This window comes from Scyliorhinus torazame, chromosome 1 (genome assembly GCF_047496885.1).
Source record: "Scyliorhinus torazame isolate Kashiwa2021f chromosome 1, sScyTor2.1, whole genome shotgun sequence".
NCBI lineage: Eukaryota > Metazoa > Chordata > Chondrichthyes > Carcharhiniformes > Scyliorhinidae > Scyliorhinus > Scyliorhinus torazame.
The window spans coordinates 8733887-8750454 of record NC_092707.1 but is presented as its reverse complement, the minus strand read 5'-3'; the positions used below and the strand labels follow the sequence as shown (position 1 = coordinate 8750454).

The 16568-nt window shown below is 48.1% G+C and overlaps 1 protein-coding gene across 2 annotated transcripts in view; it reads right to left on the bottom strand.

Annotated features, from left to right (window-relative positions):
* The window catches only part of adgrd1 (adhesion G protein-coupled receptor D1), an 850441-nt gene that overhangs the window by 69644 nt on the left and 764229 nt on the right, over nt 1–16568 (bottom strand). For both annotated transcript variants that reach the window (XM_072517886.1, XM_072517956.1), the window contains one exon: nt 10034–10125. In XM_072517886.1, the coding sequence (XP_072373987.1) occupies nt 10034–10125 (92 nt within the window). The remainder of the gene's footprint in view (nt 1–10033; nt 10126–16568) is intronic.

The following is a 16568-nucleotide window of genomic DNA, read 5'->3' as shown; positions in this document are numbered from 1 at the left end:
TTTTATAATGTTCCTGCGGAACACCTTGGGATGGTTCATCGTGTCAATGGCGCTATATACATTGTCATTGGTTAACTTCCACGGGAGTCCCCAGCCCATGTCCAATGCTGGGCATCACCGACAGACCCAGCTTTACTGGGCACGGTACCAGGGCTGAAAGAGTTCAATTACGAGGGTGTGTAACAGAAGGTAGGTTTGTATTTCCCCGAGGAGAGGGAATTGAGGGGTGGTGTGATTGGGGTGTTTAAAATGATGCAAGGGTTTGACTGGGGGAGACAGAGAGAAAGGATTTTCTCTGGAAGGGGAGTCGAGAGGACATGGTCCAGGCCGTTGATGTCAGGAAGCATTTTCTCCGCACTGGCAATGTTGGAAATCTGGAACTCTCTCTCCCTGGAAGCGCTGTGGATGGAAGGGAAATAGTTGGAGCTTTTAGAGACTGAGGTGGATGGTTTTTGGTGGGTAAGAATATCGTGCAAAAACATGGGGCTGACTGGCCTCCTCCTGTTCCTTATGTTCCCAAACCCCAGGCTGGCAGTGTTACGGTGCCCGGGTGGCATCGGCAGTGCCAGGGTGCCACCTTGACCAGATTTCAACACCCCGGGAGCCTCCGATTGCCTGTGAGACCCCGCTCCAGTTGCCATTCCCACTGGATCCCGTCTGTGGGGCAAGAGGGATCACAGGATATGGGGGGGGGGGGGGGGGGGGGGGGGGGGGATCAGGGTATGAACTTGATCAGCCATGTTCACAATCAATGACGGAGCAGGCTCGAAGGGCCGAATGGCCTCCTCCTGCTTCTATTTCAGAACTTTGACAGTGGAGGATAATGAAGAAAAACATGTTGGAAAGTTTATGGGCGGCACGGTGGCATAGTGGTTAGCACTGCTGCTTCACAGCATCAGGGTCCCAGGTTCGATTCCCGGCTTGGGTCACTGTCTGTGCGGAGTCTGCACGTTCTCCCCGTGCCTGCGTGGGTTTCCTCCGGGTGCTCCGGTTTCCCCCCACAAGTCCCGAAAGACGTGCTGTTAGGTGAATTGGACATTCTGAATTCTCCCTCTGTGTACCCGAACAGGCGCCGGAATGTGGCGACTAGGGGCTTTTCACAGTAACTTCATTGCAGTGTTAATGTGAGCTTACTTATGACACTAATAAAGATTATTATTATTTCTATTGATTATCTTTTAGCTTCAGATTTTCGGCGGGAGCAGTGGCCAGGGGTCTGTCGGGAAGGTAGGTTTACCCTTTAAAAACTTACCTTGCAGGAGAAGCGGCCTTCAGATTTTCGGCGGGAGCAGTGGCTAGGGGTCTGTCGGAAGGTAAGTAGCTGGGAGAAATTTAACTCTTCGTGGGTTGGTAAGTATTATGATTGGTCCTTTCACTTATTCATTATTTGATATTATATTTGTAATCAGTTAAGGTAAAGTGTAAAAATGGCAGGAGATCCCAGACCCGTGTTATGCTCCTCGTGCTCAATGGGGGAGTTCAGGGACACGGCCGATGCCCCTGACTCCTTCATGTGCAGGAAGTGTGTCCAGCTGCAGCTCCTGTTAGACCGCATGACGGCTCTGAAGCTGCAGATGGACTCACTTTGGAGCATCCGCGATGCTGAGGAGGTCGTGGATAGCACGTTCAGTGAGTTGGTCACACCGCAGATTAGGATTGCTGAGGGAGAAAGGGAATGGGTGACCAATAGGCAGGAAGGCAATGCAGGTGCCCCTGCAGTCATCTCCCTCCAAAACAGGTATACCGTTTTGGATACTGTTGGGGGAGATGACTCACCAGGGGAAGGCAGTACTAGCCAGGCCCATGGCACCGTGGCTGGCTCTGCTGCACAGAAGGGCAGGAAAAAGACTGGCAGGGCTATAGTCATAGGGGATTCAACCGTAAGGGGAGTAGACAGGCGTTTCTGTGGTCGAAAACGAGACTCCCGAATGGTACGTTGCCTCCCGGGTGCACGGGTCAGGGATGTCTCAGATCGGCTGCAGGACATACTGAAGGGGGAGGGTGAACATCCAGTTGTCGTGGTGCGTATAGGCACCAACGATATAGGTAAAAAACGGGATGAGGTGCTACAATCAGAATTTAGGGAGTTAGGAGATAAGTTAACAAGTGGGACCTCAAAGGTAGTAATCTCAGGATTGCTACCAGTGCCACGAGACAGTCAGAGTAGAAATTCAAGAATAGTCAGAATTAATACGTGGTTTTAGAGATGGTGCAGGAGGGAGGGGTTCAGATTTTTGGGACATTGGAACCGGTTCTGGGGGCGGCGGGACCATTACAAATCGGATGGTCTACACCTGGGCAGGACTGGAACCAATGTCCTAGGGGGTGCCTTTGCTAACATTGTTGGGGAGGTTTTAAACTAATGTGGCAGGGGGATGGGAACCAGATTAGGAAGTTAGTGGTCAGTAAAGAGGCAGCAACTAAAGCCAGTAAGGTACAGGTACTAGATAATAAACTCAGTGTGACGAAGGGGAAGAGTAGACAGGGAAGAGATGAAGAACGCAAAGGGATAGGTGGTCTGAGGTGCATTTGTTTCAATGCAAGAAGTGTAGCAGGTAAGGCAGATGAACTTAGGGCTTGGATTAGTACCTGGGAGTATGATGTATTGGTATTATGGAGACTTGGTTGAGGGAAGGGCAAGACTGGCAACTAAATATCCCAGGGTATAGATGCTTCAGGAGGGATAGAGAGGGAGGTAAAAGGGGTGGAGGAGTTGCATTACTGGTCAGAGATTATATCATAGCTATGATTAAGGAGGGCACGATGGAGGATTCGAGCACTGAGGCAATATGGGTAGAGCTAAGAAATAGGAAGGGTGCACTAACATTGTTGGGACTTTACTACAGGCCTCCCAAAAGCGAGCGTGAAGTAGAGGTACAAATATGTGGACAGATTATAGAAAAATGTAGGAGCAATAGGGTGGTCGTGATGGGAGATTTTAACTTCCCCATCATTGAATGGGACTCATGTAGTGTTGGAGGCGTAGCTGAAGCAGAATTTGTAAGGAGCATCCAGGAGAGTTTTTTAGAGCAGTATGTAAATAGTCCAACTCGGGAAGGGGCTATAGTGGACCTGGTATTGGGGAATGATCCTGGCCAGGTGGTTAAAGTTTCAGTCGGTGATTACTTTGGGAATAGCGATCACAATTCCGTAAGTTTTAGAATACTCATGGACAAAGACGAGAGTGGTCCTAAAGGAAGAGTGCTAAATTGGGGAAAGGCCAAGTAGAACAAAATTCGGCAGGAGCTGGGGAATGTGGATTGGGAGCAGCTCTTTAAGGGTAAATCCACATTTGAAATGTGGGCGTCTTTTAAGGAAAGATTGATTAGAGTGCAGGACAGACATGTCCCTGCGAAAATGAGGGATAGAAATGGCGAGATTAGGGAACCATGGATGACGGGTGGAATTGTGAGACTAGCTAAGATGAAAAAGGAAGCATACATAGGATCTAGGCTGAAGTGTTGGGTGCTCTGCTACACGGACGAACCAACACGGTTGCGAATGGTACAACTCAGTTTTATTGCTAACATTTATTTACAGTGGTAAACTGGTTACTGAGGTTCGATCATAACCCTAGAATCTGGGGACCTATTCCTAATACTATCTTGTAGTTGCACTCAGCACATGGTGGATGTCTGAGTGGCTTGCTGTGAGCTCTGTGCCCTGTGCTGTCTCCTGCTGGAAAGCCCAGGAAGTGTCGTGTTCCCTGTTTTGTACTGTGTACGCTCTTGCCTGTGATTGGCTGTGGTGTTGTGTGTGTGTTGATTGGTCCGTTGATCTGTCCATCAGTATGTATGTATGTTTGTGCTATGATGTTTACCTGAATATCATGATATAGGCGACTTAAATCTGATGAAGCTTTGGAGGAATATCGGGAAAGTAGGACAAATCTCAAATGTGCAATAAAGAGGGCTGAAAGCGGTCATGAAATATGTTTGGCTAACACGGTTAAGGAAAATACCAAAGCCTTTTATTTGTATATAAGGAGCAAGAGGGTAACTGAGAGGTGGGAAATGGAGTTTAATGCAGAAAAGTGTGAGGTGATTCATTTTGGAAGGAATAACAGGAAGACAGAGTACTGGGCTAAGAGGAAAGGCTGAGGGACTTGAGGCTGTTTTCGTTAGAGAGAAGAAGGTTAAGAGGTGACTTAATTGAGGCATACAAGATGATCAGAGGATTGGATAGGGTGGACAGTGAGAGCCTTTTTCCTCGGATGGTGATGTCTAGCACAAGGGAACATAGCTTTAAATTGAGGGAAGATAGATATAGGACAGATGTCAGAGGTAGGTTCTTTACTCAGAGAGTAGTAAGGGCGTGGAATGCCCTGCCTGCAACAGTAGTGGACTCGCCAACACTAAGGGCATTCAGATGGGCATTGGATAGACATATGGACGATAAGGGAATAATGTAGATGGGCTTTAGAGTGGTTTCACAGGTCGGCGCAACATCGAGGGCCAAAGGGCCTGTACTGCGCTGTAATATTCTATGGTCTATGTTTTATGTTCTAGAGAAAGGATTGGCCCACTCAAAGACAAAAGAGGGAATTTATGCGTGGAATGAGAGGAAATGGGTGAGATTCTTAATGAGTACTTTGCATCGGTATTCACCAAGGCGAGGGACATGACGGATGTTGAGACCATAAGACATAGGAGCGGAAGTAAGGCCATTTGGCCCATCGAGTCCACTCCACCATTCAATCACGGCTGATTTCAACTCCATTTACCCGCTCTCTCTCCATAGCCCTTAATTCCTCGAGAAATCAAGAATTTATCAACTTCTGTTGAGGCTGAGGATGGATGTTTAAATACTCTAGGTCAAGTCGGCAGAAGGAAGGGGAAGTTGTGGGTATTCTAAAAGGCATTAAGGTGGACAAGTCCCCAGGTTACTGAGGGAAGCGAGAGAAGAAATAGCTGGGGCCTTAACAGATATCTTTGCAGCATCCTTGAGCACGGGTGAGGTCCCGGAGGACTGGAGAATTGCTAATGTTGTCCCTTTGTTTAAGAAGGGTAGCAGGGATAATCCAGGGAATTATAGACCTGTGAGCTTGACGTCAGTGGTAGGCAAACTGTTGGAGAAGATACTGAGGGGATAGGATCTATTCACATTTGGAAGAAAATAGACTTATCAGTGATAGGCAGCATGGTTTTGTGCAGGGAAGGTCATGTCTTACAAACCTAATAGAATTCTTTGAGGAAGTGACAACGTTAATTGATGAGGGAAGGGCTGTAGATGTCATATACATGGACTTCAGTAAGGCATTTGATAAAGTTTCCCATGGCAGGTTGATGGAAAAAGTGAAGTCGTATGGGGTTCAGGGTGTACTAGCTAGATGGATAAAGAACTGGCTGGGCAACAGGAGACAGAGAGTAGTGGTGGAAGGGAGTGTCTCAAAATGGTGAAGGGTGACTAGTGGTGTTCCACAGGGATTCGTGCTCAGACCACTGTTGTTTGTGATATACATAAATGATCTGGACGAAGGGTCTGATTCGCAAGTTTGCAGATGATACTAAGGTTGGTGGAGTTGCAGATAGCGAGGAGGACTGTCAGAGAATACAGCAAAATATCAATAGATTGGAGAGTTGGGCAGAGAAATGGCAGATGGAGTTCAATCCAGGCAAATGCGAAGTGATGCATTTTGGAAGATCTAATTCAAGAGCGGACTATACGGCCAATGGAAGAGTCCTGGGGAAAATTGATGTACAGAGAGATCTGGGAGTTCAGGTCCATTGTACCCTGAAGGTGGCAACGCAGGTCGATAGAGTGGTCAAGAAGGCACACAGCATGCTTGCCTTCATCGGACGGGGTATTGAGTACAAGAGTCGGCAGGTCATGTTACAGTTGTATAGGACTTTGGTTAGGCCACATTTGGAATGCTGCGTGCAGTTCTGGTCGCCACATTACCAGAAGGATGTGGATGCTTTAGAGGGGGTGCAGAGGAGGTTCACCAGGATGTTGACTGGTATGGAGGGTGCTAGCTATGAAGAGTGCTAGCTATGAAGAAAGGTTGAGTAGATTAGGATTGTTTTCGTTGGAAAGACGGAGGTTGAGGGGGGACCTGATTGAGGTCTACAAAATTATGAGAGGTATGGACAGGGTGGATAGCAACAAGCTTTTTCCAATAGTGGGGCTGGGAGGGCCGAAGGGCCTGTTCCTGTGCTGTAATTTTCTTTGTTCTTTGTTCTTTCATTTGGAAAATTAAGATCCTTGCCAGTAGTTTTTATGTAATATTAATTCACCTGAGCTGAAGGTCTAATTAAAAGCCTCCTACAAAATTGTTATAATTATTAAATGAAGCCTCAAACGTTTTATTCCGCTATACACACAGCTGCTGCTGTAGATTTTTTGATACATTATACAATCAATTCATTTTCATCAAACATTCCTTATCACCGCTCTGTAATTAATAATTAGTTGCACAGAATGAATTTTAAAATGACAATTAAATACACTTGTTGGGTGCGATGTAATGAAAAACAGCATGCCATTCTGAGGGGCATTAGTTGTGTCGTTCCCGGTGAGTATAGCGGCAGGGACGTTGCGCTGAGATCGCGCTCAGTAACATTTCCTGCTCTCAGGAGCTCGCACGCCAGTGCAGGAAGAGCTCGGGGCGCCATTTCCGATCTCTCGATCCCCAGATGCGTCCCACGGTCCTTCCCAAGTCATCTGTGGGGTGTCCTCGCGCGCCCCTCGCACCGCACCTCCTAGGGGCAGGGCACCCCTGGACCCAATCCCCAGTGTGGGCAAAATGGTACCTGGGCACATTGGCACTGCAAGCCTGGCACTGCCAGGGTGGCAGGTGGCATCAGCAGTGTTAGAGCGCCACCTTGTCCAGATTTCAACCACCTGGGGGCCTCCGATTGCCTGTGAGAACACCCCCCCCCCACCTCAAGTGTCCTTCCTCCTGGTCCCAATGCTAAGCGGTGCGCAGCTGGGGTCTCCAATGCGAGATGGGTAGATCCCAGGGCCGGTTGGATCTGGCATGGCATAGATAAGTGAGCAGTTAAGCTACTTAAATATGCAAGTCTGGATCCTGCCCACGTAAGAATCCTAGAATCCCTACAGCGCAGAAGAATGCCATTCGGCCCATCGAGTCTGCACCAACCCTCTGAAAGAGCACTCAACCTAAGCCCACTCCCCCGCCCTATCCCCGGAATCCCACCTAACTTTTTAGACACTAAGGGGCAACTTATGATGGTCAATCGGCCTAACCTGCACATCTTCGGACTGTGGGAGGAAACCGGAGCACCAGGAGGAAACGCACGCACACACGGGGAGGACGTGCAGACTCCGCACAGACAGTCACCCAAGGCCAGAATTGAACCCGGGTCACTGGCGTTGTGAGGCAGCAGTGCTAACCACTGTGCCACCGTGCCGCCCATCCAGCATCAAGGATTAGGTCCAAGAGATCTCTTCTTCGGTAGATTCGCTGTCCCCGGAAATCGCTTCTCCAGCCGCAGCAGCTACTGGATCCAGCTGCAGGGTATGCGCATCCTCGGCATGTCCCCCAGGCACCGCGCTCACGGCCTGCTCGGGTCGTTACGGAGCCCCACGATTCACTTAGTGTCTCAAGTAGGCTTCAACGAAGTTACTGTGAAAAGCCCCTAGTCTCCACATTCCGGCGCCTGTTCGGGGAGGCTGAAAATAGGGACACCGAGATGGCGGAGGTTCGGACTCCGACATGGACAGGCAGGACGTCTCCGAGGGGGGAGGGCTCTGGTCCACAGCCCACGGACTTGCAGCCGTTACAACGTTCGTCTCAGAAGCGCTGTCTGCCCTCTTGATACACGCCGCCTGATCTGGCACCTCGTACGCATGATGCCCAGCCTGATGTCAAAAGTGTCCCACACTCTCCTTCACCAGGGTCTTCGGTGGTTTCCTCGGACTGTGGGGGGGGGGGGGGAGAATGTTGTAACCTGCCAGGACCCTATTGGGTGAGGACAGTTGGTTACCCCTTGGATCTTGGCGAATTTGTGCTCCCCGATAAGGGGATGGGACAATCGTTAACCTTTTAGCTGCATAAATAGAGCTAGCCAGTGCGGTACCGGTAGAGAGAGAGAACCAGTAGTGAACCACTGGCACTGTGTAAATATTGTTGGAAATAAAAGTTACTTCCTGTTTGACGCATGCTGGACTCTTTATGACACTCACAAAAGTGGGATTTTCCGCGCCCCCCCATGGCGTCTTTTGCGGAAGGAGAGGCGCTCCCCAATTACGGGATCTTCTGGTTCCGCGATTGTCAACGGGATTTCCTGTTGTACCCCCTGCGCCACGTGGGAAACCGACGTCGGGTATTCACCGTCAGCGGGACTGCAAGGTTCTGTCAGGGGGAATGGCCGGAACATTCCGGCCGATGAGCTGAATGACTTCCTGTGTTGGATGATTCTAACTGAGTTTCTGGGCATTCCAAACCAGCCCCAGTTCCAGGGAGCTAAACCTGTCAAGTTAACCCTCTGGGCATCTACACCCCATGTAGGGCTTGAATGTCCAACCTTCTGAATCAAAAGGTGACAGCCAAGTTAGCAAGTTCTGCTCTCATATGTACTAAAGTCAACACCTTACATACTGATAAACGTCAATCCCTGCTCTGTAGGGAGCTAGGTACTGCCCGAGATAACATTACAAAAGATACACAAGCAGACTTTATTGGGGAACTTTCACCATGACCCTAGTAACACTATCCTTCCAACAACAATGATCAACAGTACATGCTGAAATGGAAGCAGTGGGGGGAAGCACTTCTGATTGTTTGGTCATTAACCTTTCATTCTGCTACTTCCAGTGAGGAGTAAGGCACTTGGTTCTTCGAGCCTGCTCTGCTTTTTGTCATAATATACACCAGTGTATCATGGTGCAGACACACACACGCACACTGATGGACATGCAGTGGGACCAATCAGCATACACAACACCGCAGCCAATCACCAGTGAGAGCACACGCACTATAAAGACAGGGGACAGGAGAGTTCCCGCTCATTCCAGTAGCAGCTAGCTAGGAGCACAGAGCTCACAGCCTGCAACACAGACATTCACCATGTGCTGAGTGCATCACCTGGTTAGGACTAGGCAAGGGTCAACAGTTAAAGCTGGTATTGCATTTACCCACAGTTCAAGTATGTTAATATAGTTAACCTTGTAATAAAATAGAGTTGCACCACTTCCAGTGTTGGTGACCTGTTTGGGATCCAGAACACCCAACACATCACTTTTCAGTAAGATTAAGGCTGGTCCGACTTCCTCCAGCCTACCCCCGATAACAATCCCCACCCCCCCACCCCACCCCCTGATCTATGAAGAATCTATCTATCGCTGCCTTGACATTATTCAAAGACTGCCTTCTACTGCCTTTTGAGGAAGAGTCCCAAAGACTCAAAACCCTCTTGAGAGGACAACTATCACCTCGTCCCTGCCTCTCGGCACTCTCCACACCCTGCCCTTTCCTGAACACGGTGCTAACGCTGGGACATCACAAAACAGTCATTCAGCAGCTCACAGCTGTCAGCTGAACTTTGAAACTCGAAGGGAACCCGATCACATTGCAACGAAATAGCTCCGACATCACACGGCACGAAGCACCAACTGGCTCGATGATTGGGTAAAGGAGCAGGGAAGGGATTGGTTCGCATTTCCATTCTCAGCGGTGAACCATTTTTTTTCCAGGGTGACTACTTCAACGCTGACAATTAATTCTAATCTGGTGGTGTCAACTCCAACCCGGTTGATAAAGTGTTGAGGCGGCTCTCATTGTCAACAATGTTGATTAGTGACCCTTTTTCGCAAAATGGGTGACAGACAGTACAGGGGTTGAGGTCATCTCTCATGTGTTGGAATTACTTTTACCCCGTCACCGCTAGCTTTTCCTAATTCCTCATGGCTCTTTGGTTTTAAATGTGCACAAGCATTTATCATTAGCAGTGAAATAGGTGATTTTCCAACTCACTGGATAATGATGCGAAAATACTCGCTAAAGCGCTCCTGATTTCTCTGTTTTTTATTGAGTGAAATCTAACAATGGGACAGAGATGCATTGACTGACCTGAACGCATTCGCGTCTCCATGTATCTTGTAGTTGTCCGTACTGATTCGTGAAATGATCCTCGTTACGGCGATAAGAATGCCAATATTCACCTAAAATCAACAGAATGAATAAGGTTACTTTAATAGCATCTGCACACCACTCCTTTCAGCTAGCATTGGTAGCTGTGGTTTGATGCATCGCACTCCCACCCATTAGTCTAAAGGTGGAAGATGCAAGCCTGGGCCGGGGACTTGAGCACATTAACCCAGATTGACACCCCCAGTGCCAGTCCGGAGGGAATGCTGCACTGTCACAGATGGCTCCTGTGACATTATGGGAAAGACAAAGGATTAATGTCATATTATAATTAACCACTACATGGAGCTAGATGCAGAGCTAAATAAATAAAATAACCTTTATTGTCACAAGTAGGCTTACATTCACACTGCAATGAAGTTAGTGTGGAAATCCCCTCGTCGCCACATTCCGGCCCCTGTTCGGGTACACAAAAGGAGAATTCAGAATTCTCAGCCAGTACGGGATTTGAACTCGCGCTGCTGGCCTTCTTCTGCATCACAAACCAGCTGTCTAGCCCACTGAGCTAAACCAGCACTGACTCACAGACACCTGGGAGAGAGCTGGAGGAGAGCTCGAGAGAGCAGTGATAGAGAGGACAGTTATAGATAGAGTGGTGAGACTAGCGTAGTTGAGTGTAGATTGTAGATTAGATTATTGTTTACGATAGGAGTAAGTGGTCGAGCTTTGTTAACCAGTGTAACTAAAGGTTAGCTTTATTAATGAATTTAGCTTCTGTGGTCTTTGTGAACACGACAACATTCGTCCTGACAACAAGAATCACAAAGAACACCACAGCTCCTTGCAGTCGGAATGCTAACCCGAGACCTCTCATACGGGGTTATAGGTCCCGCGACTGTTCTCCCCGGTGGCCTGACCAATATTTATCCTTCAACCAACATCGCTGTTGTGTTGGGTAGGCTGGGTCGATGTGGACTGCACTTGATGCAGTGTAGCGAGAGACGACCTCCAAGACTTGATAAGATGCAACACAATTTTATTTAACATCTGAACTATTATACATGTTCAACTGTGGGTCGGCACTATGCTGACTTGACTGGAGACCTGACACTAGCCTAACCAGACTTACTAGCTACCACATGGTGTTTGCACTGGCCAGCTCACTAACTCTGACTGTCTCAGAGGCTGGGTCCCGAGAGAACGGGAAAACTGGTGCCCTCTGGCTTTATAGTGGTCGTGTCCTGTCTGGTGATTGGCTGCTCTGTTCTGTGTGCTTACTGGTCATCCTGTGTGTCAATCACTGCCTGTCTGCACTCCATTGTATACATAGATGTATATTATGACAATCGCTACAACAGAGTATTGCATTGCTGCTTGTGGGAGCTTGCTGTGCATGAATTGGCTGCAGCATTTTCTACATGGCAACAGCGTTTGCAGAAGCACTCCATAGGCTGCGATACAGTTTAGATTATCCTGTGGACATGAGAGGTGCTATATAAATATAGGGCGTGATGCACCCGAATGGGGACAGAGGTCCAGAGCAGTCGCGATTAGTCGGGTGTGTCCCGGCACTCGGAGCGCTGGAAAACAGCATGCTATCGAAAGGCCGAGTAGCTCGGAGCCTCAGCGGGGAACACGTGGCCGCACTGACTCCCGTTTTCTGCAGTGAGGAGCTCAGCTTGCCGCAACTCCTCTCAGCAGGGAGAGATCAGGACGCCGTTTTCAAATGACGTCCTGATCTCTCGACCCCTGACCTGACCCCAGAACCCCACCCCAAGCCACTGATAAGGGGGTCACAGATGTCATCTCCCCCCCCCCTGCATAGGGCATCCCCAGCCCCATCGGGCAAACAGTGCCAGCTTGGCACCCTGGAAGTGCCCCTGGCAAAACCACCTGGGCACCAAGGCAGTTCCACAGTGCCAGGGTGCCACTCTGTCCAGAGGGCAAGCACCCATGAGTGCCATTCGGGCTGGTCCCTGCTTGTGAGGACCAGCACTGAACAGCGTTTGCCCAGGAGTTCGATCCCATGCCTAGGGTAGATCTCGGGAATGCACATTAAAGCAGGACTAGCTGTCTCGCTCTAATATGCAGATTTGCCAGAAAGTGATCCCACCCACAATGGGGCGTGCCACGCTGCTTTCTGGGCATCACGCAGCTGGTAGATCTCACCCATAATCTTTAATAATAATAATCACTTATTGTCACGAGTAGGCTTCAATGAAGTTACTGTGAAAAGCCCCTAGTCGCCACATTCCGGCGCCTATTCGGGGAGGTCGGTACGGGAATTGAACCCGCGCTGCTGGCCTTGTTCTGCTTTACAAGCCAGCTGTTTAGCCCACTGTGCTAAACCAGCCCCCCGCATTATTTAATTATGCCTTAATTATTCCATCAAAGTTTAGAAGAGTTCGTTATTTTGCAATTCATCACAAATATGTATGAAAATGATCAAATATTTATGGAAGGCTCATCACCTTTGACAGATCATGGCTAATGGGGAGTTAAATAAACCCGGTTTAGCTCAGTTGGCTAGACAGCTGGTTTGTGATGTGGAGCAAGGCGAACAGCGAGGGTTCAGTTCCCGTACCGGCTGAGGTTATTCATGAAGGCCCCGCCTTCTCAACCGTGCCCCTCGCCTGAGGTGTGGTGACCCTCAGGTTAAATCACCACCAGTCAGCTCTCCCCCCCCCCCCCCCCCCAAAGGGGAAAGCAGCCTGTGGTTATCTGGGACTGTGGCAACTTTACTTACTTAATTACATAAAGGGCATTGACCTTTCCAAACTGTTTGTGCAAAATAAATTGCACTCATATAGTACCTATTACATAAGAACTAGGAGCAGGAGTAGGCCATCTGGCCCCTCGAGCCTGCTCCGCCATTCAATGAGATCATGGCTGATCTTTTGTGGACTCAGCTCCACTTTCCGGCTCAAACACCATAACCCTTAAACCCTTTATTCTTCAAAAAACTATCTATCTTTATCTTAAAAACATTTAATGAAGGAGCCTCAACTGCTTCACTGGGTAAGTAATTCCATAGATTCACAACCCTTTGGGTGAAGAAGTTCTTCCTAAGCTCAGTCCTAAATCTACTTCCCCTTATTTTGAGGCTATGCCCCCTAGTTCTGCTTTCACCCGCCAGTGGAAACAACCTGCCCACATCTATCCTATCTATTCCCTTCATAATCTTATATGTTTCTATAAGATTCCCCCCGCATCCTTCTAAATTCGAACGAGTACAGTCGCAGTCTACTCAACCTCTCCTCGTAATCCAACCCCTTCAGCTCTGGGAATAACCTAGTGAATCTCCTCTGCACACCCCCCAGTGCCAGTACGTCCTTTCTCAAGTAAGGAGACCAAAACTGAACACAATACTCCAGGTGTGGCCTCACTAACACCTTATTCAATTGCAGCAGAACCTCCCTAGTCTTAAACTCCACCCCTCTAGCAATGAAGGACAAAATTCCATTTGCCTTCTTAATCACCTGTTGCACCAGTAAACCAACTTTTTGGGACTCATGCACTAGCACATCCAGGTCTCTGCACAGTGGCATGTTTTAATATTTTATCATTTAAATAATAATCCCTTTTGCTGTTATTCCTACCAAAATGGATAACCTCACATTTGTCAACATTGTGTTCCATCTGCCAGACCCTAGCCCATTCACTTAGCCTATCCAAATCCCTCTGCAGACTTCCAGTATCCTCTGCACTTTTTGCTTTACAACTCATCTTAGTGTCGTCTGCAAACTTGGACACATTGCCCTTGGTTCCCAACTCCAAATCATCTATGTAAATTGTGAACAGTTGTGGGACCAACACTGATCCCTGAGGGACACCACTAGCTACTGATTGCTAACCAGAGAAACACCCATTAATCCCCACTCTTTGCTTTCTATTAATTAACCAATCCTCTATCCATGCAACTACTTTACCCTTAATGCCATGCATCTTTATCTTATGCAGCAACCTTTTGTGTGGCACCTTGTCAAAAGCTTTCTGGAAATCCAGATATACCACATCCATTGGCACCCCGTTATCTACCGCACTGGTAATGTCCTCAAAAAATTCCACTAAATTAGTTAGGCACGACCTGCCCTTTATGAGCCCATGCTGCGCCTGCCCAATGGGACAATTTCCATCCAGATGCCTCGCTATTTCTTCCTTGATGATATATTCCAGCATCTTCCCTACTACCAAAGTTAAGCTCACTGGCCTATAATTACCCGCTTTCTGCTTACCTCCTTTTTTAAACAGTGGTGTCACGTTTTCGAATTTCCAATCTGCCGGGACCACCCCAGGGTCTGGTGAATTTTGGTAAATTATCACTAGTGCATTTGCAATTTCCCTAGCCATCTCTTTTACCACTCTGGGATGCATTCCATCAGGGCCAGGAGACTTGTCTACCTTTAGCCCCATTAGCTTGCCCATCACTACTTCCTTAGTGATAACAATCCTCTCAAGGTCCACAGCTGTCATAGCCTCATTTCCATCAGTCAAATCCTCAAATGTCACAAACCACTTCACACCCAAAGATGTAACTTTTGTAAGTAGCCACTGTAGTTTCTGGACAAATGGAGCAGCCACTTTGTCCAGAAGACGTTTGCAGAAGCAGCAAAGCAATAAATGACCAGGTAATCTATCGTGATGAGGTGAAGGGATATATGTAGGTTAGGACTCTTCTAATTGTCTTAAAATGGGGGGGGGCACAGATAGGTTTACACAAGGTTTAGCACAGGGCTAAATTGCTGGCTTTGAAAGCAGACCAAGGCAGGCCAGCAGCACGGTTCGATTTCCGTAACAGCCTCCCCGAACAGGCGCCGGAATGTGGCGACTAGGGGCTTTTCACAGTAACTTCATTTGAAGCCTACTTGTGACAATAAGCGATTTTCATTTCATTTCATTCCAGTTTTCTGAACAAGGCCTCGGTTAATGTGATATCCGGAAGATGACATCCCGCTCAGTTTGGCACAGGTACCCATCCAGATTCTGGACTAAACTATCAGCGGGTTGATTTTGAAATCTGACCAAACATGGCTACATTTTTTTAAAAATGCAATTAATTGAGAGGTTCACCTCACAAAGAAAGTTTAGGTCAACTGTAAACTTCATCTTTAATACTTCAGAATCAAGAACACAACAGTTATGTAGCTTTGTTTCCGAAAATACATCTTGCATTAGTCTGGTTTGACTGCGAATTGTGAAGACTGATAAAATCCCCTGGTGAACCTTGCAGGCTGTGGGTTATGAGATTACCTGACTGCACCTCACCATAGAATCTTTTATCGATTGGCAGGTAGTGACTAGTGGGATACCGCAAGGATCGGTGCTAGGAACTCAACTGTTCACAATAGTGAGTTTTGGTAAATTATCACTCGTTTGGACGAGGGAACTGTCTCGAAATTTGCAGGTGATACAAAGTTGGGTGGGAGGGTGAGCTGTGAGGAGGATGCAGAGATGCTTCAGCGGGATTTGGACAGGCTGAGTGAGTAGCCACATGCATGGCAGATGCAGTATAATGTGGATAAATGTGAGGTTATCCGGTTCGGTAGCAAAAACAGGAAGGCAGATTATTATTTGTATGGGTTTTAATTGAGAGAGGTGGATACTCAGCGAGACCTTGGCATCCTCGTGCATCAGTCGCTGAAAGTAAGCGCGTGGGTACAGCAGGCGGTAAAGAAGGCAAATGGTATGTTGGCCTTCATAGCGAGAGGATTTGAGTATAGGAATAGGGAAGTTTTGCTGCAATTGTACAGGGCATTGGTGAGGCCACACCTGGAGTATTGTGTGCAGTTTTGGTCTCCTTCTCTGAGGAAGGATGTTCTTGCTCTCGAGGGAGCGCAGCGAAGGTTTACCAGACTGATTCCAGGGATGGCGGGACTGTCATATGAGGAGAGACTAAGTTGGTTAGGATTATATTCATTGGAGTTTAAAAGAGTGAGAGGGGATCTTATAGAAACTTATAAAATTCTAACAGGACTGGACAGGGTAGATGCAGGAAGGATGTTCCCGATGGTGGGGGAGTCCAGAACTAGGGGTCATAGTTTGAGGATAAGGGGTAAACCTTTTAGGACTGAGGTGAGGAGAAATGTCTTCACCCAGAGAGCGGTGAACCTGTGGAATTCACTCCCACAGAAAGTAGTTGAGGCTGAAACATTGTGTAATTTCAAGAAGGAATTAGATTTCGCTCTTGGGGCTAAAGGGATCAAAGGATATGGGGGGAAGGCGGGATCAGGGTATTGAACTTGATGATCGGCCATGATCATAATGATGGTGGAGCGGGCTCGAAGGGCCGAACGGCCTCCTCCTGCTTCTATTTTCTCTGCCTGTTTCCCCTTCTCTGCAACAGTCATTCTCAATCCGGGGTCCACGGACCACTGACGCAATGCAAGGGTCCTCCAGGTGTTCTGCACTGGTGCAAAATGCAAGTTCTTGATGCGCGGAGACACAGCCAAGGTCATGCGAGAGGACAAACCAGAACGCGGGCGCACCTGAGACCACACAGGAGGCCATTCGGCCCATC